The sequence below is a fragment of the Dendropsophus ebraccatus genome, chromosome 12 (genome assembly GCF_027789765.1).
Source record: "Dendropsophus ebraccatus isolate aDenEbr1 chromosome 12, aDenEbr1.pat, whole genome shotgun sequence".
NCBI classification, from domain to species: Eukaryota; Metazoa; Chordata; class Amphibia; order Anura; family Hylidae; genus Dendropsophus; species Dendropsophus ebraccatus.
In genome coordinates, this window is record NC_091465.1 from 85,260,359 (window position 1) to 85,285,861 (window position 25,503).

The 25,503-nt window shown below is 49.6% G+C and overlaps 1 protein-coding gene across 8 annotated transcripts in view; it reads left to right on the plus strand.

The window, feature by feature from the left end:
• LOC138769708 (ephrin type-B receptor 2) overlaps positions 1-25,503 on the plus strand; it is a 125,393-nt gene that overhangs the window by 41,111 nt on the left and 58,779 nt on the right. For 4 of the 8 annotated variants that reach the window (XM_069948332.1, XM_069948336.1, XM_069948333.1 and 1 more), the window contains exon 1: positions 6,377-6,548. The exons of 3 other annotated variants lie outside the window; for them this stretch is intronic. In XM_069948332.1, the coding sequence (XP_069804433.1) occupies positions 6,491-6,548 (58 nt within the window). In that variant the 5' untranslated portion in view covers positions 6,377-6,490. Of the gene's footprint in view, positions 1-6,375; positions 6,549-25,503 lie in introns of those variants that run through there. One more of the 8 variants, XM_069948340.1, reaches the window with a different exon arrangement.

Consider the following 25,503-nt stretch of genomic DNA (forward strand, 5'->3'; position numbering starts at 1 on the left):
ATTCTCTGGGATTCGGAGGCTTGGGTGGGGGGTGCAGTGTATTTTATGGGGGGGTGCAGTGCTTGATATTGGGTGTGCAGTGCTTGATATTGGGGGGTGCAGTGTATGGTATGGGGGTCCCTCGCACTCCCCATTGCTATTCTCTGGGATTCGGGAGGTTGGGCGGTAGTGTATGATATTGGGGGTGCAGTGTATGATATTGGGGGTACAGTGTATTATATTGGGGGTGCAGTGTATGATATTGGGGGTGCAGTGTATGATAATGGGGGTGCAGTGTATGATATTGGGGGGTGCAGTGGATGGTATGGGGGTCCCTCGCACTCCCCATTGCTTTCTATTCTCTGGGATTCGGGGGGTTGGGGTGCAGTGTATTATATTGGGGGGTGCAGTGTATTATATTGGGGGTGCAGTGTATTATATTAGGGGGTGCAGTGTATGATATTTGGGGGTGCAGTGTATTATACAGGGGGTCCCTCGCCCTCCCCATTACTTCCCATTCTCCGGGATTCAGGGGGTGCAGTGTATGATATTGGGGGGTGCAGTGTCTAATATTAGGGGATTCAGTGTATGATAGTGGGGGGGTGCAGTGTATTATATTAGGGGGTGCAGTTTATGGTATTGGGGGGTGCAGTGTATTATATTAGGGGGTGCAGTGTATTATACTGGGGGGTGCAGTGTATAATAGGGGGGTGCAGTGTATTATATTGGGGGTGCAGTGTATTATATTGGGGGTGCAGTGTATAATATTAGGGGGGGGGGGTGCAGTGTATTATATTGGGGGTGCAGTGTATTATATTAGGGGGTGCAGTGTATTATATGGGGGGTGCAGTGTATTATATTAGGGGGTGCAGTGTATTATATTAGGGGGTGCAGTGTATTATGTGTGTGGGGGGGGGTGCAGTGTATTATATTAAGGGGTGCAGTGTATTATATTAGGGGGTGCAGTGTATTATACTGGGGGGGCGTGCAGTGTATTATATTGGGGGTGCAGTGTATTATATTAGGGGGTGCAGTGTATTATATTAAGGGGTGCAGTGTATTATACTTGGGGGGTGCAGTGTATTATATTAGGGGGTGCAGTGTATTATATTGGGGGTGCAGTGTATTATATTGGGGGTGCAGGGTATTATATTGGGGGTGCAGTGTATAATATTAGGGGGGTGCAGTGTATTATATTAGGGGTGCAGTGTATTATATTGGGGGTGCAGTGTATTATATTAGGGGGTGCAGTGTATTATATGGGGGGGTGCAGTGTATTATATTAAGGGGTGCAGTGTATTATACTTGGGGGGTGCAGTGTATTATATTAGGGGGTGCAGTGTATTATACTGGGGGGGTGCAGTGTATTATATTGGGGGTGCAGTGTATTATACTGGGGGGGGGGGTTGCAGTGTATTATGTGGGGGGGGGTGCAGTGTATTATATTAAGGGATGCAGTGTATTATACTTGGGGGATGCAGTGTATTATATTAGGGGGTGCAGTGTATTATACTGGGGGGGGGTGCAGTGTATTATATTGGGGGTGCAGTGTATTATATTAGGGGGTGCAGTGTATTATATGGAGGGGGGTGCAGTGTATAATAGGGGGGGTGCAGTGTATTATATTAGGGGGTGCAGTGTATTATATTAGGGGGTGCAGTGTATAATATTAGGGGGGTGCAGTGTATTATATTGGGGGTGCAGTGTATTATATTAGGGGGTGCAGTGTATTATATTAAGGGGTGCAGTGTATTATATTAAGGGGTGCAGTGTATTATACTTGGGGGGTGCAGTGTATTATATTAGGGGGTGCAGTGTATTATATTGGGGGTGCAGTGTATTATATGGGGGGGGGTGCAGTGTATTATACGGGGGGGGGGGAGGGTGCGCAGTGTATTATATTGGGGGGGGGGGGGTGCAGGGTATTATATGGGGGGGTGCAGTGTATTATATTGGGGGCGCAGTGTATTATACTGGGGGGGGTGCAGTGTATTATATTAGGGGTGCAGTGTATTATATGGGGGGGGGTGCAGTGTATTATATTAGGGGGTGCAGTGTATTATATTAGGGGGTGCAGTGTATTATATGGGGGGGGGGGTGCAGTGTATTATATGGGGGGTGCAGTGTATTATATGGGGGGGTGCAGTGTATTATCAGTGGCGGTCTTTGGCACCAAGCGATCGCTTGGGGCCCCCAACATCCAGGGGGGCCCCCCACGCCCCGCTCTTGTGCTCAAGACCGCTGGACAGGGCCGCTGCCCCGCTCGCTGCTGCCATCTGAACTGTAACTATGAGCACTCGTAATGAGCGCTCATAGTTACATGCAGCAGCACTGACAGGGCGGGAGACATTGGCCCCCTTCCTGTCAGTCACTCTTGAGGCCGCAGGAAGGGTTTTCCCTGCGGTCACAAGTGGCAGCTTTGTCCTTGTGGTGCCGGCGCTCCAGTGACATCACTGGAGCATCGGCACCAGGACAAGGGAAGTGCGGTCTCTTGTGATCGCAGAAAAAACCCTTCCTGCGGCCACAAAAGTGAAGAGAAGAGGAGACGCCCGGACCCAGGTGAGTATAAGTGTTTGTTTTATTGTGTTATATACTATATGGGAGGGGGAGCACACAGGGGTCTGTTTAACTGGGGGAGCGCACATCGGGGGCTATATAACAGGGGGAGCACACAGGGGGGCTATAGATTACTGGGGCTTCACAAAGGGGTCTACATACTATTGGGGGCAGCACACAGGGGGTCTATATACTACTTGGGGCAGCAGAATGGGGTCTATATACAACTTGGAGAGCACACAGGAGGTCTATATCCAAGTGGGGGAGCACACAGGGGGGCTATATACTACTGGGGGAGCACACAGGGGTCTATATACTACTGGTGGGGCACACAGGGGGTCTATATACTACTGGGGGAACATACAGGGGGTCTATATACTACTTGTGAGGCACACAGGTGGTCTATATATAACTAGGGGAGCACACAGGGGTCTGTATACTACTGGGGCAGCACACAAGGGGTCTATTTAATACTGGTGGGGCACACAGGGGGTCTATATACTACTGGGGGAACCACACAGGGGGTCTATATACTACTGGAGGAGCACACAGGGGTCTATATCCAAGTGGGGGAGCACACAGGAGGTCTGTATCCAAGTGGGGGAGCACACAGGGGGGCTAAATACCCCTGAGGGAGCACACAGGGGGTCTATATACTAGTGGGGGAGCACACAGGGGGTCTATATACAACTGGGGCAGCACACAGGAGGTCTATATACTTCTGGGGAAGCACACGGGGGGGGCTATATATAACTGGGGGAACACACAGGGGTCTATATACTACTGGGGGAAGCAAACAAGGGGTATATACTATTGGGGGCAGGACACAAGGGGTATATACTACTGGGGGCAACTCACAGCGGCCTATTGTTTTGGAACGTGTGTGTGTGTGGGGGGGGCCTCAGACATAACTTCGCTTGGGGCCCCAGAAATGCCAAGACCGCCCCTGTGTATTATATTAGGGGGTGCAGTGTATTATACGGGGGGGGGGGGGGGGGTGCAGTGTATTATATTGGGGGGTGCAGTGTATTATATTAGGGGGTGCAGTGTATTATACTGGGGGGGTGCAGTGTATTATACTTGGGGGGGTGCAGTGTATTATATTGGGGGCGCAGTGTATTATATTAGGGGGTGAAGTGTATTATATTAGGGGGTGCAGTGTATTATACGGGGGGGGGGTGCAGTGTATTATATTGGGGGTTGCAGTGTATTATATTAGGGGGTGCAGTGTATTATATTGGGGGTGCAGTGTATTATATTAGGGGGTGCAGTGTATTATATTGGTGGTGCAGTGTATTATATGGGGGGCAGTGTATTATATGGGGGGGCAGTGTATTATATTAGGGGGTGCAGTGTATTATATTGGGGGTGCAGTGTATTATATGGGGGGGCAGTGTATTATATTGGGGGTTGCAGTGTATTATATTAGGGGGTGCAGTGTATTATACTTGGGGGGGGGGTGCAGTGTATTATATGGGGGGGTGCAGTGTATTATATTAGGGGGTGCAGTGTATTATATTGGGGGTGCAGTGTATTATATTAGGGGGGGGGGGTGCAGTGTATTATATTAGGGGGTGCAGTGTATTATACGGGGGGGGTGCAGTGTATTATATTGGGGGTGCAGTGTATTATATTAGGGGGTGCAGTGTATTATATTAGGGGGTGCAGTGTATTATAGGGGGGTGCAGTGTATTATATTAGGGGGTGCAGTGTATTATATGGGGGGTGCAGTGTATTATATTAGGGGGTGCAGTGTATTATATTAGGGGGTGCAGTGTATTATACGGGGGGGGGGGGGGTGCAGTGTATTATATTAGGGGGTGCAGTGTATTATACGGGGGGGGGGTGCAGTGTATTATATTAGGGGGTGCAGTGTATTATATGGGGGGGGGTGCAGTGTATTATATTAGGGGGTGCAGTGTATTATATTAGGGGGTGCAGTGTATTATACGGGGGGGGGGGGGGTTGCAGTGTATTATATTAGGGGGTGCAGTGTATTATACTGGGGGGTGCAGTGTATTATATTAGGGGGTGCAGTGTATTATATTAGGGGGTGCAGTGTATTATACTTGGGGTGGGGGGGTGCAGTGTATTATATGGGGGGGGGGTGCAGTGTATTATATTAGGGGGTGCAGTGTATTATATTAGGGGGTGCAGTGTATTATACTGGGGGGGGGGGTGCAGTGTATTATATTAGGGGGGTGCAGTGTATTATACGGGGGGGGGGGGGGGTGTTGCAGTGTATTATATTAGGGGGTGCAGTGTATTATATTAGGGGGTGCAGTGTATTATATTAGGGGGTGCAGTGTATTATACTTGGGGGGTGCAGTGTATTATATTAGGGGGTGCAGTGTATTATATGGGGGGGGGGTGCAGTGTATTATATGGGGGGGGGGGTGCAGTGTATTATATTGGGGGGTGCAGTGTATTATACGGGGGGGGGGGGTTGCAGTGTATTATACGGGGGGGGGGGGGGGGTTTGCAGTGTATTATATTAGGGGGTGCAGTGTATTATACTGGGGGGGGTGCAGTGTATTATATTAGGGGGTGCAGTGTATTATATGGGGGGGGGGGTGCAGTGTATTATATTAGGGGGTGCAGTGTATTATACGGGGGGGGGGGGGGGTGCAGTGTATTATATTAGGGGGTGCAGTGTATTATATGGGGGGGGTGCAGTGTATTATATTAGGGGGTGCAGTGTATTATATTGGGGGGTGCAGTGTATTATATTAGGGGGTGCAGTGTATTATACTGGGGGGTGCAGTGTATTATATTGGGGGTGCAGTGTATTATATTAGGGGGTGCAGTGTATTATATGGGGGGGGGGTGCAGTGTATTATATTGGGGGGGTGCAGTGTATTATATTAGGGGGTGCAGTGTATTATACTGGGGGGTGCAGTGTATTATATTGGGGGTGCAGTGTATTATATTGGGGGTGCAGTGTATTATATTAGGGGGTGCAGTGTATTATATGGGGGTGTGTGTGCAGTGTATAATATTAGGGGGTGCGGTGTATTATACTGGGGGGGGGGTGCAGTGTATTATATTGGGGGTGCAGTGTATTATATTAGGGGGTGCAGTGTATTATATTGGGGGGGGGGGGGGGCAGTGTATTATATTAGGGGGTGCAGTGTATTATATTAGGGGAGTGCAGTGTATTATATTAGGGGGTGCGGTGTATTATACTGGGGGGGGGGTGCAGTGTATTATATTGGGGGGGGGGGTGCAGTGTATTATATTAGGGGGTGCAGTGTATTATATTGGGGGGTGCAGTGTATTATATTAGGGGGTGCAGTGTATTATACTGGGGGGGGCGTGCAGTGTATTATATTGGGGGTGCAGTGTATTATATTGGGGGGTGCAGTGTATTATATTAGGGGGTGCAGTGTATTATACTGGGGGGGGGCGTGCAGTGTATTATATTGGGGGTGCAGTGTATTATATTAGGGGGTGCAGTGTATTATATTAGGGGGTGCAGTGTATTATATTAGGGGGTGCAGTGTATTATACTGGGGGTCCCTCGCCCCCCTATTTCTTCCCATTCTCCGGGATTCGGGGACATCATTGTAGCCGAAATCTCAGCTTTCTCTCTTGATAGACAGGTCGGGACGAGTCCATTATTCGGGAGGGGGGTCGGGTGCGATGGCCGGGCTCACAGCGGGGATGTGGGGGGTTTGGGGTGGAGGGGGTCTCCTGCACACATGCCTCGGTCAGGCCTCTCAGGTGTCGGGGAGCGGAGGGGCTGCGGCTGTGATTCGGGGAGTGTCTGGCTGCCTGGCTGTGCCGTGCCCCCCGCGCTGGCGGCGGAGTGGTACGCTCCTCTCCGGGGTTCTGCACAGTCTCCCCTATCCCCTCAGTCTCATGGTTGGCGCGGCTGCTGTCACCTCGGGCCCCTGCATGCTGCGCTCCCGGGGCCCCCGCACGGATGTGAGCGCCGCCCCGCACCCAGCTTGGCATGGCTCTCTGCGGGATCATCGTGTGCCTGATGCTGCCCCTGGCCCGGGCTGTGGAAGGTGAGTGCCTGCCCGGAGAGGACCGGGGGGAGGGGGCTCCGGCATCCTCCACACTGCGGCCATACAGGGGGGGGGGGGGGGGGGTATATACACAGGAGAGGGGCAATATATATACAGGGGGGGTATATATACACAGGAGAGGGGCAATATATACAGGAGGGGGGGGGGTATATATATACAGGAGGGGGGGGGGGTATATATACACAGGAGAGGGGCAATATATACAGGAGGGGGGGGGGATATATACACAGGAGGGGGGCAATATATATACAGGGGGGGTATATATACACAGGAGAGGGGCAATATATACAGGAGGGGGGGGTATATATACACAGGAGAGGGGCAATATATACAGGAGGGGGGGGTATATATACACAGGAGAGGGGCAATATATACAGGAGGGGGGGGGGGTATATATATACAGGAGGGGGGGGGGTATATATACACAGGAGAGGGGCAATATATATACAGGGGGGGTATATATACACAGGAGAGGGGCAATATATACAGGAGGGGGGGGTATATATACACAGGAGAGGGGCAATATATACAGGAGGGGGGGGGGTATATATACACAGGAGAGGGGCAATATATATACAGGAGGGGGGGGTATATATATACAGGAGGGGGGGGGTATATATACACAGGAGAGGGGCAATATATACAGGAGGGGGGGTATATATATACACAGGAGAGGGGCAATATATACAGGAGGGGGGGGGTATATATACACAGGAGAGGGGCAATATATATACAGGAGGGGGGGGGGTATATATACACAGGAGAGGGGCTATATATATACAGGAGGGGGGTATATATACACAGGAAAGGGGCAATATATACAGGAGACTATATATACAGGAGAGGGGCAATATATACAGGAGGGGGGGGTATATATATACAGGAGAGGGGCAATATATACAGGAGAGGGGCAATATATACAGGAGAGGGGCAATATATATACAGGAGGGGGAGTATATATACACAGGAGAGGGGCAATATATACAGGAGAGGGGCAATATATACAGGAGGGGGGTATATATACACAGGAGAGGGGCAATATATACAGGAGGGGGGGGTATATATACACAGGAAAGGGGCAATATATACAGGAGACTATATATATAGGAGAGGGGGCTGTATATACAGGAGGGGGGCTATATATACAGGAGGGGGGTATATATATACAGGAGAGGGGGCTGTATATGCAGGAGGGGGGGCTATATATATACAGGAGAGGGGCTATATATATACAGGAGAGGGGCTATATATATACAGGAGGGGAGCAATATATACAGGAGGGGGGCTATATATATACAGGAGAAAGTATATACAGGAGAGGGGAAGTATATACTGGAGGGGGGCAGTATACACATGAGAGGGGGAATATATACCAAGGAGGGGGACAATATACACAGGAGAGGGGCATATATTAGCAGTATACAGAGAGGTGCGGCAATATATACAGGAGAGAGGAGCGATACAATATATACAGGAGAGGATGCTACACGAGCGATATACAGGAGAGGATCCTACATGAGAGATATACAGGAGAGGATCCTACACGAGCGATATACAAGAGAGGATCCTACACGAGTGATATATGGGAGAGGATCATACACGAGCAGTATACAGGAGAGGATCCTACACGAGCAGTATACAGGAGAGGATCCTACACGAGCGATATACAGGAGAGGATCATACACGAGCAGTATACAGGAGAGGATCCTACACGAGTGATATATGGGAGAGGATCATACACGAGAGATATACAGGAGAGGATCCTACACGAGCGATATACAGGAGAGGATCCTACACGAGCGATATACAGGAGAGGATCCTACATGAGTGATATATGGGAGAGGATCATACACGAGCGATATACAGGAGAGGATCCTACATGAGCAGTATACAGACAGGGGCTTATACATGGTGTTCAGAGTAGAAGTTCATACATAAATCATATATAGAGGGGGCCTCATATGTGATCTCTGTATAAAGGAGCGGGTCATACATGCGCAGTGTATAGAGGAGATGTCACTGTGGAGAGAGAAGAGGCTCATACAGTCACCGTGGAGAGAGAAGAGGCTCATACACTCACTGTGGAGAGAGAAGAGGTTCATACTGTCGCTGTGGAGAGAGAAGAGGTTCATACTGTCGCTGTGGAGAGAGAAGAGGTTCATACAGTCACTGTGGAGAGAGAAGAGGCTCATACAGTCACTGTGGAGAGAGAAGAGGTTCATACAGTCACTGTGGAGAGAGAAGAGGTTCATACACTCACTGTGGAGAGAGAAGAGGTTCATACTGTCGCTGTGGAGAGAGAAGAGGTTCATACAGTCACTGTGGAGAGAGAAGAGGCTCATACAGTCACTGTGGAGAGAGAAGAGGTTCATACAGTCACTGTGGAGAGAGAAGAGGTTCATACTGTCGCGGTGGAGAGAGAAGAGGTTCATACAGTCACTGTGGAGAGAGAAGAGGCTCATACTGTCGCTGTGGAGAGAGAAGAGGTTCATACAGTCACTGTGGAGAGAGAAGAGGCTCATACACTCACTGTGGAGAGAGAAGAGGCTCATACACTCACTGTGGAGAGAGAAGAGGCTCATACACTCACTGTGGAGAGAGAAGAGGCTCATACACTCACTGTGGAGAGAGAAGAGGTTCATACACTCACTGTGGAGAGAGAAGAGGTTCATACAGTCACTGTGGAGAGAGAAGAGGTTCATACAGTCACTGTGGAGAGAGAAGAGGTTCATACAGTCACTGTGGAGAGAGAAGAGGCTCATACAGTCACTGTGGAGAGAGAAGAGGCTCATACAGTCACTGTGGAGAGAGAAGAGGCTCATACAGTCACTGTGGAGAGAGAAGAGGCTCATACAGTCACTGTGGAGAGAGAAGAGGCTCATACAGTCACTGTGGAGAGAGAAGAGACTCATACTGTCGCTCGCTGTGGAGAGAGGAGAGGCTCATACACTTATTGTGGCCTGAGAAGAGGCTCATGCATTTGCCCTGGAATAAGGAGAGGCTCATACACTCACTGAGGAGAGAGGAGAGGCTCATACACTCACTGAGGAGAGAGGAGAGGCTCATACACTCACTCTAATGGAGAAAACGTTCATACACTGGTGGAGAGGTTTATATTCATGTTGAGGATACAGGAGCACTCGGACATATACAGGACAGAGAAGAGGTTTACACGTGATACAGGAGCTGTGTACAGAGGAGAGGATCATACACTCACAGTAGACAGAGGAGAGGATCATACACTCACAGTAGACAGAGGAGAGGATCATACATGAGCCGTGTACAGAGGAGAGGATCATACAGGAGCTGTGTACAGAGGAGAGGATCATACAGGAGCTGTGTACAGAGGAGAGGATCATACAGGAGCTGTGTACAGAGGAGAGGATCATACAGGAGCTGTGTACAGAGGAGAGGATCATACAGGAGCTGTGTACAGAGGAGAGGATCATACATGAGCTATGTACAGAGGAGAGGATCATACATGAGCTGTGTACCGATGTGTTTTAAACTATCCAGATATTTTACAAGCCCTGGTGAAACCTCTGCTGATCTTCTTACATGGGACTGCAGGTTTCCTTATGCATCAGAAAAGTAAAATGAGAAGCTCTGCTAGATGTGTACACCCATTTGGCTCTGCTGCTGGGGGGCTCTGTGCTGTGCAATCGGTTGGGGATCACATTGTATTGGGGTCCACAATCTGTTGTGTGGCGAGGGCAGGGCCCCCCGACTGGGTGTTTTGTGAGGGGGCCCTACGGCTGTCTGTATTTTGAGGGGCTGTCTGTATTATTAGGGCCCCCCCTGTCTGGTTGTATTGTGAGGGGCCCCCGGCTTAATGTATTGTGAGGGGGCCCCCCAGCTGGCTGTATTGTGAGGGGCCCCCCTGGCTGGTTGCGTTGTGAGAGCAGACACCACTAGATGCTGTCACTATGAGACGCCTGATGCTTTGTTCAGTACAATCCAAGGAGCAGCTTTGTTTTATTGTGCGGCGATGGGCTGTAGCCCGGACCCCTAAAGACGAACTGTGTACTGATTTATCTCATGGTTCTGCATTGTCTGAAGACCACCAGGATGTGGATTATGTCACAGCCTGGTACCTCCACCCCGGTCAGCTGTGGCCCCCAGTGGTATTGGGCCCTGAAGAGCATGGTGGGGAGGTTGATAACTGAGACTCGTATGTTGTGACTCACGGTCGCTGGCAGGAGCCGCCAGTGTTTAGAGCACAAGGTTCTGGCAGGAGCAGCGTCTATATGTTGTAGTCAGCAGTGAGGGAGGAAAACGTCCAGCAGAGCGAGAGAATAGAGGCCGAGGCCGAGGCTGGTTTTAATTATAGAGACGTGAAGGATCGTCTTATTTAATGTCGGTATACGTGGCGTTATTAACGGCTGGGGAGAGGTGGCGGCATTCTCCAACCAGGAGTGTTAGATCGTCAGCTCTGGGGCCCACATTGTGCCCTCGCTGTCTGTATGAATAGGCATAGGGGGGATGGGAGGTGGATTTGTGCGATGGTGTGTAAGATGGGGGGCATCCTTCTTCCTCTGTGGGGATAGTTTGGGGAGTGCTCTGGACAGGGCTGCACAAATAGTCTGTTGCCGAAGCTTACGGGGTCTCGGTTCCTACACGGTCTGCCCCTGCACATGTATGTTGTCAGGTACACGCCTCTATAGCTGATGGCCTGCATGTGTGGAACACGAGTTTGAAGAGCCGTGTTTACATAGTTTAGGGTTTGGATGAGCCACATATGTACAACACTAGGTCCAGATGAGCCACATTTGTTGAACACAAGGTTTGGGTCACTCTTATGGTTTGGAAGAGCTGTGTCTGTGGATAGAGATGTCCTACATATGCAGAACACAAGGTGGGATCAACCACATATGTAGAACCCAATGTCAGGATAGGCAGTATTTATAGAGGGTTAGGATAAGTCAAGTGTGTGGCCGTCTTGACATCGGGTTCTACGTATAAGGGTTATACCGACCTCTTATTCTGTGTATTTGTCTTATCTGGACCTGATGTTCTGCACATGTAGAACACAAGGTTGGGATATCTCACATATGTAGAACATGAGGTCCAGATGAGCCAAAAATGTAAAACAGGAGAGCCATTCTTATTGAACATGGGATGAGCTACACATTAGTGAGAGGGATCACATATGTAGAACCGTGTTGGGACGAGGATGGGAGGATGTTGGACACAAGGTCAGGATTATGTTGAGTATTACATATGTTGAGTGTGAGGTCAAAATGAGCCTTGTCTTTAAAACAGAAGGTGGAGACGAGCAACATATTATGTATACAAGGTCAGGATGAGACATATATTAAGAACATGAGGTCAAGATTAGACGTGTCCGTAGAGTGCAAGGTCAATATTAGCCATATGCGTAGAGTGCAAGGTCAGAATGAGCTGGGTCTTCAGATTTAAGCTTGGGATAAGTCTTGCCCATAAAGCAGAAGGCCATGTTGAGCTATGTCTGTAGGTTGTGAGGTCAGGATTATCCATAGGGAGCGCAGTGTACCAATGGGTCATGTTCGTAGAGCGTGAAGTTAGGATGTCCCGCATATATAAAATGCGGTCAGGAAGAGCAATGTCTGGTGGGGTGGGAGGTCCCGGATGAGCCATGTCTGTAGAACATGAGGACGGGATGTCCCACATATGTAAAACACGAGGCCAGGATGAGCCGTTTCTGAAGAGCATAAAGGGCGTGTAGAGCCATGTCTGAAGAATGTAAGGTCAGGATGAGTCATGTCTGTCGAGAGTAAGGTCAGACACACATATGTAGAGCACAAGGTCAAGATGTCTATATGTGTGGCTAATGCTGACATTGCGCTTTATAGAATGTAAGATCAATATGAGCCACATATGTAGAACACAATGTTTAGGTTCATAATGAGCTGTGCCTGTAGAGTGTGAGGCCATGGTGAGCTACATATATGGGGGAGCCATGTATAAAGCTTGAAGTAAGGATTAGCCACATATGTAGCATCTGACTCTAAGATGAGCCACATCTGTAGTGCAAGGTTGGTGTGACCATATGTAAAACACAAGGTTGGGATAAATGCATGTGAAGAAGACCCGTGTCTAAGAGGACAAGATGTTGGAATTTGCAATGTCTGATAGGGCAAGAGGTTGGGCATGAGCAGAGTCTGGTAGGGCAAGAGGTTAGAGATACAAAGTGCCTGGTAGGGTAAGAGGTTAGAGATGCAAAGTTCCTGGTAGGGTAAGAGGTTGGGAATGAGCAGCGCCTGGAAGGGCAAGAGGTTGGAGATGAGTGGCATCTGGTAGGGCAAGAGGTTGGAGATGAGTGGCATCTGGTAGGGCAAGAGGTTGGAGATGAGTGGCATCTGGTTGGGCAAGAGGTTGGGGATGAGCAGCGTCTGGTAAGGCAAGAGGTTTGGGATGAGCTGCGTCTGGTAGGACAAGAGGTCAGGATGAGCAGCGTCTGGTAGGGCAAGAGGGTGGGTTGAGCCATTTCTGAAAAGCCCTGTATAGAGCGTGAAGTTAGTATTAGCCACATATGTAGAGTCTAAGGGCCAGTTCCCATGAAGTAAAACTGGCGGAAATCTTCTGAGCAGAGAGAACAAGGCACGCAAGCCCTGCCTGTATGACACGGAGACTGGCGGGATTCCGCAGCGGCGATTTCCATAGTAGAATTCCGCCAGTTTTGCTCTGTGTGAACTAACCTTAAGAGATGACCAACATATGTAAAACACAAGGTTGGGATAAACCTGTGTGAGGAGCAGATAACCCGTGTCTAATAGGACAAAAGGAACGAGCAGCGTCTGGTAGGGCAAGAGGTTGGAAATGAGCGGCGCCTGGTAGGGCAAGAGGTCGGAAATGAGCGGTGCCTGGTAGGGCAAGAGGTTGGTAATAAGCGGCGCCTGGTAGGGCAAGAGTTTGGGAATGAGCAGCGCCTGGTAGAGCAAGAGGTTGGTGATGAGCAGAATCTGGTAGGGAAAAAGGTTTGGAATGAGCAGTGTCTAGAGCGTGAAGTTAGGATTAGCCACATATGTAAAGTCTAAGGGTTCATTTACACAGAAAGATTATCTGACAGATTATCTGCCAAAGATTTGAAAAGAGGAGAAATCTCAGGCTTTCCTTTATGACCTGATCTCTGTTTATTGTCCGTTCCTGGCTTTGGCTTCAAATCAGGCATAAACCTGTGTGAGGAAAAGAAGACCTGTGTCTAATATGACAAGTGGAATGAGCAGCGTTTGGTAGGGCAAGAGGTCGGGGATAAGCAGCGTCTGGTACAGCATGAGGTTGGGGATGAGCTGCATCTGGTAGGGCAAGAGGCCAGAAATGAGCTGCGTCCGATTAGGCAAGAGGACGGGGATGAGCGGGGTCTGGTAGCACAAGGGTCAGAAATTAGCTGCATCGGGAGAACAAGAGGTTAGGTGGGCGGCTGGGCTTGCCTTGGGCCATTTATGAAAAGCCATGTATACAGCATGAAGTTTGGATTAGCCATGTGTATAACATGTATAAAATGCAAGGTTAGGATAAATTCCTTGTGAGGTGAGGATGACCCGTGTCTAACAGGGCAAAGGGGTGGGTTGTGCAGCGTCTAGTAGGGCAAGAGGTTTGGGTTGTGCAGCGTCTAGTAGGGCAAGAGGTTTGGGTTGTGCAGCGTCTAGTAGGGCACGAGGTTTGGGTTGTGCGGCGTCTGGTAGGACGAGCTCGTGAATGAACGGAATTGGGGATGAACAGTGTCCGGTAGGGCAGGAGATCGGAGATGAGTGGTGTCTGGTAGAACAATGTCAGGCTGAGCGGCGTCTGGTAGGATAAGAGGTCAGCATGAGTGGCATCTGGTAGGGCAGGAGGTTGGGTTGAAACATTTCTGAAAAGCCTTTTGTGTAGGGAAATCTGGAAAACCGGGGTGACCTTTTCAAGACTATACTATACTTTGATTTCTCCCTTGTGGCAGTGACGGGACATACATGTGAATGTCACTTATGTAGGAGCTATAATCAAAAGACAGCATACCCCCCCCCCCCTGCTGCTCCCCCTGTAAGATCATCTGGTCACCACTGTGTCTCCCAGCACTGTCCTTAAATGCATGAAGCAGATACCAGGACCAGGAGACCATTATACCAGGAGAGCCGATGGAGGTCCAAGGAGGAGCTTCAGCTTCTTATATCACATGGTGCCAGGATATATTGATGTCTATATTGATGACTTTGTGGTCCTCATATCATGGAGTGTCTAAGGTATAATGAGGTCTGTGCCCATCCCGGTGGGGGATTCAGGTCTTCATATGAAGGGTTATCCAGGATGTAGGGAGATCTTTGTCTTTCTATTCTTGTTTGAACTTTTTTTTACCTGATAATCTCAAAGTCCTCATATCATGGACTATCTAGGATATAGTGAGGCCTTTGCTTCTCTTAGCTGATAATTGGGGGTCATTAAGTTACCTCCAGCGTTGGTCTCCCACCCAGTCTGCAAAGTTTAGTATGGAAAGACGCAGCCCATGCTGGGTGATCTGGTTGCTCATGCAACCATATGGCACCCGGCGAGTCCTGTGCTCGAGCCCTTTCTTTTATAATTAATAGGACATGGACCTTGCTGGGGGTTAGTACACTTTAATTATTAGGGTGTCCAGGATACAGTGAGGTCTCCGCCATCTTTGTGCCCCTTTCCTGTTTCCACCCCAAGCATCATCATTAATCTGTCTGGTAATAATGACCCTATTTACCACCCATCGGTAGAAGGGGAGGTATAGAGGTAGGACCCTGGGTAGATGGTGAGAAGTTGTGCTGTGCAGCGTTGTAATGTTCGCTCCTGGGTGTCAGCCCTGCACGTTGTTCTGCTTCTCTCCAACAATGCGAGTCTCCGTGCCAGACATTGGCTGCCAGGTTTATTTTGGAGGGTGCCGTGTATGGGGGAGGCCTCGCCCTTCTGGAGGTTTACAAACTGTAGTTCTCTCCAGTGCACCCCTTCTCGTAAATCATGAGGAAGCATGCAGCATAGAAAGGGTTAATGGGGGGGGATTCAGCAGTTGTTATACTTGAGATCTAGCACACTCGTTGTGACTCATTATACTATTATTACAGTGACTTGAGCTGTACGCCATTCCTGTGGCTCACCACTGGGGGCACTGTTCATATTGCACTAATGGACTGTTATGGACGCCCCCCAGTTTGGTTTAGAAGGCTCCAGTCTTGGGATGTGATTTGCTGCCTCATCGCAGTATTGTCGGTGGGGGTTGACTCTAAAGTAAAAGCTGCAATGTTTCATTGTCTGTGATTTAGGGTCCGCAGCGTAGAATGTGTGTAATTTGTGCGGTTTTCTGTGGCGAGGTGGTTTGAGGTGAACTCTCGTAGCGTCCAATGTGTCATATTTAACCCTTGTCCTGCGGGATGATAGGGATGGGAGGCTGGGATGTAACCCCAGAGTAGTCGTTCTTTGGCACTGGGACAAGGAGAAAGCTGTGCTCATATGATAGTGATTAGTGAGGAGGAGATCGCAGCCAGGGCAGGGCTGTAACGGGATCAGTGTGCCGGATAAGATTTGCGCTACTACTTCTGGTGACGGAACTGCGATGGGCTGTTGTCAGACATTGCGGTTGCCTCATAGTAAAGCTCTTCATACTTCGATGTCATGGTCTTCCGCCTCTGACGTTCTGTCTTGCCGTATGTGCTGCCTCTCTGTACTGTATGGTTCATGGTTCATGGTTCCTCTCTGTACTGTATGGAGTAAATGCTGCCCTTGCTGCACCGTGTGAACGTGGCCTTCATGACAAGGTTCTTGGCAGTAGACTGAGAGAAGCTTCTGGATGGCGGCTGATCTCATGTTTTTTTTGGTGAAATCACGATTTGACGAATGGCGCTGATCATGGAGAAGCTGAAGATGTGTCCTTGGGTGGGGTAGATGTCTCCAGATCCCACATTCCTTGGCAGTCGGTGGAGACTTGGGGGTATGTGATGGACAGGCAGCAGCGGTGGATCATGGCGTCTGCTGCTGCTGAGATCTTTGGGATGGAGCTTGTAAAAGGATATGTAATGGAGGGTGTATGGCTTGGAATCTCTCAGGACTTTGCTCTCTATGATTGCTTCCTATTAAAGCCCGGCCAGCACCCGACCTGTGAATGGTTAACTCGACCTGTCTGCGCCTTCACTCACCGGAGCAAAATCTCCCTCTATAGAGACCATATAACCATACAACATGGAGCGGTCCCCAAAGGCTGATGACGTGACGTAAGCAGTGTACACAGTCTACGTATGTTACACCTGAATAGACATTGCAGCTAGGGAGAAGATGAGTGAGGACCAAGATAGCACACCTAGTCATCCTTTGACATGTGAGGTGATTTGGGACATTGGGTTTGTAATGTGGTCTGGGATGATATAAAGTGGTCCAGGAAGCAGGATGATACAGATCATATGTAATAATGAGGATGTTAGTTGTCCCAGCTCCAAAATGTGTCCTACCCTATCATCAAAGACCCATCGTGGTTGCATCTTCATTTCTTAGATTGTTTGTCTGTCTGGTGTCAGTGCTAATAGAAGCCCTTGGCAAAGCCTCCTCTGTGGGATGATATGGGGATGTCAGGGATGCAAGATAAGTTGGCTTTGTGATAGTCCAGGGCGTGAGATGATATGGAGGATTTGAGGTGGTACAGGATGTCAGATGGTCCATGATGTGGGGATGTCCAGAACCCAAGATGCTCAAGGCAGTGAGGTGATCCAGGACTTTAGATAAGTGGGTTGTGAACTAGTCAATAATTGATGTTGTGCAGAATGTAAAGGGGTTCAGGACATGATGTGATGGGGTCCGGGATCTAGGATAATGATCAGGATGTGAGGTGGCTCAGGACCTAAGATGTGTGGTAGAAGATGTGAGGTGGTCCAGTACATAAAATGATGTGAAGTGGTCCAGGACGTGAGATGATGTAGGGGATTGTAAGATGTTGTGGGGGATGGGAAATGGTCCAAGATGTGACGTGATGTAGAGAATGGGAGGTGGTCAAGGATGTGACCTGATGTGGTGGATGGGAGCAGGTCTAGAACGAGAGATGATGTGGGGGTTGTGAGGTGGTCCAGGTCATGAGATGATGTGGGAGATGTGAGGTGGTCCAGGACATAAGATAATTTATAGGATGTTTGGTTGTCCAGCATAAGAGATGATGTGGAGGATGTGAGGACATATGGTGATGTCAGGTGGTCCAGGACATGAGATGTGGAGGATGTGAGGGGGTCCAGGATAACAGATGATGTGGAGGACGTGAGGTGGTCCAGGACATGAGATGATGTGGGGGATGTGAGGTGGTCCAGGATAACAGATGATGTGGAGGACGTGAGGTGGTCCAGGACATGAGATTATGTGGGGGATGTGAGGTGGTCCAGGACATGAGATTATGTGGGGGATGTGAGGTGGTCCAGGACATGAGATGATGTGGGGAATGTGAGGTGGTTCAGGACATGAGATGATGTGGGGGATGTGAGGTGGTCCAGGATAACAGATGATGTGGAGGATGTGAGGTGGTCCAGGACATGAGATGATGTGGAGGATGTGAGGTGGTCCAGGACATGAGATGATGTGGAGGATGTGAGGTGGTCCAGGATAACAGATGATGTGGAGGACGTGAGGTGGTCCAGGACATGAGATGTGGAGGATGTGAGGTGGTCCAGGACATGAGATGATGTGGAGGACGTGAGGTGGTCCAGGACATGAGATGTGGAGGATGTGAGGTGGTCCAGGACATGAGATGATGTGGAGGATGTGAGGTGGTCCAGGACATGAGATGATGTGGAGGATGTGAGGTGGTCCAGGATAACAGATGATATGGAGGATGTGAGGTGGTCCAGGACATGAGATGATGTGGAGGATGTGAGGTGGTCCAGGACATGAGATGATGTGGGGGATGTGAGGTGGTCCAGGATAACAGATGATGTGAAGGATGTGAGGTGGTCCAGGACATGAGATGATGTGGGGGATGTGAGGTGGTCCAGGACATGAGATGATGTGGGGGATGTGAGGTGGTCCAGGACATGAGATGATGTGGGGGATGTGAGGTGGTCCAGGACTTGAGATGATGTGGAGGATGTGAGGTGGTCCAGGACATGAGATGATGTGGGGGATGTGAGGTGGTCCAGGATAACAGATGATGTGAAGGATGTGAGGTGGTCCAGGACATGAGATGATGTGGGGGATGTGAGGTGGTCCAGGACATGAGATGATGTGGAGGATGTGAGGTGGTCCAGGACATGAGATGATGTGGAGGATGTGAGGTGGTCCAGGACATGAGATGATGTGGGGAATGTGAGGTGGTCCAGGACATGAGATGATGTGGAGGATGTGAGGTGGTCCAGGACATGAGATGATGTGGGGGATGTGAGGTGGTCCAGGACATGAGATGATGTGGAGGATGTGAGGTGGTCCAGGACATGAGATGATGTGGGGGATATGAGGTGGTCCAGGACATGAGATGATGTGGAGGATGTGAGGTGGTCCAGGACATGAGATGATGTGGGGGATGTGAGGTGGTCCAGGACATGAGATGATGTGGGGGATGTGAGGTGGTCCAGGACATGAGATGATGTGGGGGATGTGAGGTGGTCCAGGACATAAAGAGATGGGGGGGGGGAGATGGTCCAGGACTTGAGATTATCAGGGTGTGAGGTGGTTTAGGACATGAGATGGTATGGGGAAAGTGTGCTAGTCTAGGATGTGAGGTTATGTTGGGGCTTTGAGGTGGTCCAGAATTTGAGATTATTTGAGGTGGTCCGACCCATGAGACAATGTCTAGGATGTAAAGTGACATGGATGATGTGAGGTGGTCCAGGGTTTGAGATGATATGGGGGATATAAGGTGGTGCAGAATGTGAGGTGGTGCTTCACTCCTATGACCAGTTATATAGTATATACCCTGTATATAGAGCCATTAGTTGACCCTCTATTATGTGCACAGTATTGTATGTATTGTATGTGCACAGTGTTGTATGTATTGTATGTGCACAGTGTTGTATGTATTGTATGTGCACAGTATTGTATGTATTGTATGTGCACAGTATTGTATGTATTGTATGTGCACAGTGTTTGGTTGTGGCTCTGGAACATGCAGAGTGTTGTATGATTTGCTGGCTCAGCGAGTGCTGTGTGTGCAAAACACTTCTGTCAAATAAGTAGTGTATACAGCCCTGTATCTGTCCTATATGGTATCCCCTATATATGGAGCCCTGTATCTGTCCTATATGGTATCCCCTATATATACTGCCCTGTATCTGTCCTGTATGGTATCCCCTATATATACAGCCCTGTATCTGTCCTATATGGTATCCCCTATATATACAGCCCTGTATCTGTCCTATATGGTATCCCCTATATATACTGCCCTGTATCTGTCCTGTATGGTATCCCCTATATATATATACAGCCCTGTATCTGTCCTATATGGTATCCCTTATACATAGAGCCCTGTATCTGTTCTATACTGTATCCTATATATATATGTATATATATATATATTTATACACAACCCTGTATCTATACTATATGATATATATATATAGTGGTGTGTGTGTACAAGTCACTATATTTGACGTGTGTGTGACGCGGTGGTCGTGTCTGTATGAACACGTATATCCTGGTGATCGCTGTCTCTTCCTCGGTTCCCTGTGGTGTCAGTGAATGGAGTCCTTGTATCTGGGAAACTTGTTCAACCTGTTCAGGTGTCTATTGTGTTCTGCTCTGGGATCTAAATCCATGTTCTAGAAGTGTATACAGTGAATATATACAGCCGTATATCCCCAGATACATCTGTACAGTCTGTGGGGAGTATATACAGTGTATGGAGCCATATACCCACAGATACATCTGAACTGTCTGCAGAGAGTATATACAGTGTATGGAGCTGTATTCCCCCGGATGCATCTGAACTGTGTCTGTGGGGAGTATGTACAGTGTATGGAGCTGTATACCCCAGGATACATCTGTACTGTGTCTGTGGGGAGTATATACAGTGTATGGAGCTGTATACCCCAGGATACATCTGTACTGTGTCTGTGGGGAGTATATACAGTGTATGGAGCTGTATACCCCAGGATACATCTGTACTGTGTCTGTGGGGAGTATATACAGTGTATGGAGCTGTATACCCCAGGATACATCTGTACTGTGTCTGTGGGGAGTATATACAGTGTATGGAGCTGTATACCCCAGGATACATCTGTACTGTGTCTGTGGGGAGTATATACATTATATATACAACTGTCTATCCCCAGAGTATATGCAGTGCTGACATAGAGCCATACTGCTAGGTCACCTGCTGGGAGCTTATATGACGCCATTCTGCCTTGCCATTCATTGACGTTAGATGATTTTTCGTGATCAGCTGGTATATATACACAACCCTGTATGGACATGCTGGTATTATCCCGGCTCCATTAAGGATTGGATCCCAGGAATCTGTCGCTGTACGGCATGATGGTGTGGTGGCCGCGATCTGGATCTTCTCTTCTGGTTGTAGAGGCTGAGCAATGTGCTCTGTGTCCTCTCTGAGATCGGCCCCGAGTAATCGCCAGACTCCACCGCTGCATAGCCGGACGTGGTGGCCGGATGTCCCTTGTCTGTTGTAAAGGAAGAAGCTGGGTAATGTGTACTGTGTCCACCAATGAAGAAGGGATGGCGCCCTGCCGGGTGTTGACGTAACGCCATTCTTCTGTTACTATCATCTCTTCTCCATTTTAATACAGTGGTACCTCAGTTTAAGAGTAACTTGGATTGAGAGCATTTTGCAATAAGAGCTCAAAATGTAACTTGGTTTAAGAGCATCGCTTTGGTTTAAAAGCTCCCTGTACTGGGTGGGAGAGGGAGTGGGGGAGGGGCATGGTCTGCATAGCAGGGTCTACAGCCCTGTACTCTGACCCAGGAAGTCTCCCTCACCTTCCAAATCATAGCAGATCCACTTAAAGGAGTAGTGCGGCGGTAAAGAATTATTGACAGAATAACACACATTACAAAGTGTCTCCCCGTGTCCCACCACCCCCACCCGTGACCCGGAAGTGTGGTGCGCTATACATACCTGTCACGTGCCGACTCGTCTCCGATCTTCAGTCTGCGATGTCGTCTTTGGACGGCCGGGCCGAATCCCTCCGGACGTCCTAAGTGCCGGCCGCCCTCTTCAGCGTCATCAGATGCTCAGCCACGATTGCGGCTGAGCAGCCGATGACGCGGCAGAGGGCGGCCGGCACTCAGGACGCTCGGAGGGATTCGGCCCGGCCGTCCAAAGACGACATCGGAGATGAGTCGGCACGTGACAGGTATGTATAGCGCACCACACTTCCGGGTCACGGGTAGGGGTGGTGGGACACGGGGAAGGGGGCCGCTCACAGACATAACATACATTACAAAGTTGTATAACTTTGTAATGTGTGTTATTCTGTCAATAATTCTTTACCGCCGCACTACCCCTTTAAGGCTGGGGCTTGTATCAGGGGACAGGACTGTGGAGGTAATCTCTCCATAGCGGTCACCCCTCTCTCCCCAGACAGAGAGCGCTGCTATACTGTGCTCACATCTGCCCTGCTCATTCCTTCATGCTCCCTGCAGTCTCTGTCAGCCCTTGTGTTTCCCATCCTCTTCATTCCTACTATAATGTGCCTGCACTCACACTCAGCTATACACACTGCTGCTATAATGTGCCTGCACTTAAATTCAGCTATACACACTGTTGCTATAATGTAGCTGCTCTTACACTCAGCTATACACACTGCTGCTATAATGTGCCTGCACTTACACTCAGCCATTCACACTGCTGTATAGAAAGGTTCCTGTCACTGTCCTCCTGCACAGCTCTGTGACTCTCGCTTCCTGATTGGTCCAGGCTGAATACCCCCCTCCCCATTTCTGTCATGTGAACACGCAGACCTCTGACAGCAGCCCTGCTTCTCTACTCTAGCCTGTTGTACTACGCTACTGCATTATGGGGATCTGCAGTTCCATCCTGTATCTACAAGCTGCTGCTGTGTTATCAGGGTTATACAGTTACTATACATTATACACCACATGCTGCTATACTGTACAGTAACTTATATATCACATATCCAGCTGCTGTGTTATAAGGGTTATACAGTTACTATACATTATACACTACATGCTGCTATACTGTACAGTAACTTATATATCACATATCCAGCTGCTGCAGTGTTATCAGGGTTATACAGTTACTATACATTATACACCACATGCTGATTGCTATACTGTACAGTAACTTATATATCACATATTCAGCTGCTGTGTTATCAGGGTTATACAGTTACTATACATTATACACCACATGCTGCTATACTGTACAGTAACTTATATATCACATATCCAGCTGCTGTGTTATCAGGGTTATACAGTTACTATACATTATACACCACATTCTGCTATACTGTACAGTAACTTATAATATCACAGATTCAACTGCTTCTCATTGTTTCATCTGTTCTACATGTTATTCAGAATAAAAAAATCATAATTTTTTGGGTGTGTAACCAATTTGATTTGGTTTTAGAGTGATTTAAATTACAAGTGCGGTCCTGGAACGAATGATGCTCGGAATCCAAGGCATCACTGTATTTCTTTAAAGGAGAAGTCCTGGGTTGGACATTTTTTTTTTAAAGATCCGGAGAGAAGGTGGCTGAACATAACAACATGGACCTCTGTCCCCCACTCCAGTTCCCGGGTCCCCGCTTGGACCAGGGTGCAACCGGGGAAGCAGGAACCGGAGAGCAGGACAGCGGACCCCAGTGGAGGTAGGTGCATGTTGTTATGTTCAGCCACCTCCTCCTCGGCTATTTTGGAAAAAAAACGTCAGACCCCCAGACTTCTTCTTTAAAAAAAAAATATTAAAATGGAGAAGAGATCGGCCGCATAGTAGGATGTAGTGGCCGGTGGCGGCTTGTCCTTTTGCTTATTGTAGAGGGGCAGTCTGGGTGGTGTACTGTTGTCCTCTTGTTATTGATGGATAGTAACCTGCAGGGAGCCGACATGAGACAGTTTTATCCAATATTTTGGTGAGATTGGCACCCAGGAATCCGTCTCCCCTACTGAACAACAATTGGGGTGTACACAGTATCCATCTATGAACGATGGTGATGACCCATGACTCCATTCTGTAAGGTCACCTGCCCGGCGCTGATGTGACTATACTGCGCGGTCACAGGCTGGGCAGTGACTTGACTCCATTCTGTAAGGTCACACTGCCCGGCGCTGACGAGACTCCATTCTGTGGGATCACCTGCCGGGTGCTGACGTGACTCCACCCTGCGCAGTCACTTGCCGGACGCTGACTTGACTCCATCCTGTGCAGTCACCTGCAGGCCCGTGACTCCATTCTGTAAGGTCCCCTGCAGGGCGCTGATGTGACTCCATTCTGCGCAGTCACCTGCCGGGGGCTGTCGGGCCGCCATTCTGAGCGGTCACCTGCCGGGGGCTGACGGGACGCCATTCTGCGTGGTAACCTACCGGGGGCTGACGGGACGCCATTCTGCGCGATCACCTGCCGGGGGCTGACGGGCCGCCATTCTGCGCGGTAACCTACCGGGGGCTGGCGGGGCGCCATTCTGCACGGTCACCTGCTGGGGGCTGACGGGCCGCCATTCTGCGCGATCACCTGCCGGGGGCTGACGGGTCGCCATTGTGCCGGTTACGGTTGAGTTTGATGCTCAGCGCCCGCTTTGTGGATAATGGGCGAGGAAATGTTAGTAGAGAGCGCGGCGGCGCTGACAGTTTCATGCAGCTGTCAGGATTCCCGGCTCGGAGCGATCACTGATACCAGGGGAGGGGGGGGGCTGCGTCTGCCTGGATGGAGGGAAAACATCAGTATTCCCAGGGAGAGCGGAGCTGACACAAAGGCGTCCGAGCACTCAGGGGCGATGGATAAAGCGATTTGCATTTTATTAACAGAGGCTGGATAAAGGCCCCCAGAGAGACGCTGTTCACATAGAGGGTGGGGGAGGGGGGAGAGCTGCACCATCCACCAGGATTGTATGGAGACTGGACCAAATGAGGAGGAGGAGGGGGGAAGCAGTGGAATTGGCGGCTGGCGCGGTGCGCAGGCTCTCGGATGAGACCTGCTCGCTGTACAGGGGCAATGACAACGGAAAACAAAGGTTCCCCCGGCCACCCAGCTCCAGATTTACCTTAAAACAATGTGCGCTGGGCCGGGCAGGGGGACAATAGGGCCATTTACCTCCTATGGAAAGGGGGAGCTGCGTGTCACATTCGTTCCTGGTAATTCCCTGTGGGAACGCTCCCCGAGGGACGGGCCTCCATCGCTATTACAGCCTTCCGGTCCACGTGGCGTTCCTGATGAGCGGCCATTTTCCCAGGCTCATTCAGCTTCCACGTGGGTTGCAGTGTAGCAGGTTGGACAAAACGCTGCATGTGCACATCCGCCGGCCGCCATTGTTCCCTATGTTATAGAGCCGCGTCCTGCACAAGGTGCCTTCAGGTTGTAGTCGCCGTTGGTACGTTCGAACCCCAAAGCTCTTAGACAGGACTTCTGCCAGCAAGGGGTTAATGGTCGCGGTCCATTCTGATCCGTGAATGTGAAGTCGCCAGCAAGCTGCAGCCATAGAACGACTGGCGGCCGAACAGGAAAGAGTGTAACGTAGCGGAGCAGAACGCGCCCCCCCCGCTGTGCGGATAATTACCGTTATTATGGTGTTTACAGAGAGGGAACGTGTCGCGGGGCAATCAAGTCAGGAGCTGGAAGTAGTTTCCTCCATATCGGCAGGGGGGGCTATCTGCTGGACTCGCCCTCCGGCAGGTGGGTGGTCATGTGACAGGTCACCACCTGACATCGCTGCAGTGACCTACATGAGAAGGGGGGATACAAACCTACATAAGAGATACAGGGGGTGATGCCTGCATAAGATATGGTATATAAGATATGAAGTGAGGGTGGCTAGGTATACGGGGATTGATGCCTACATACGGTATATGAGGGTGACAC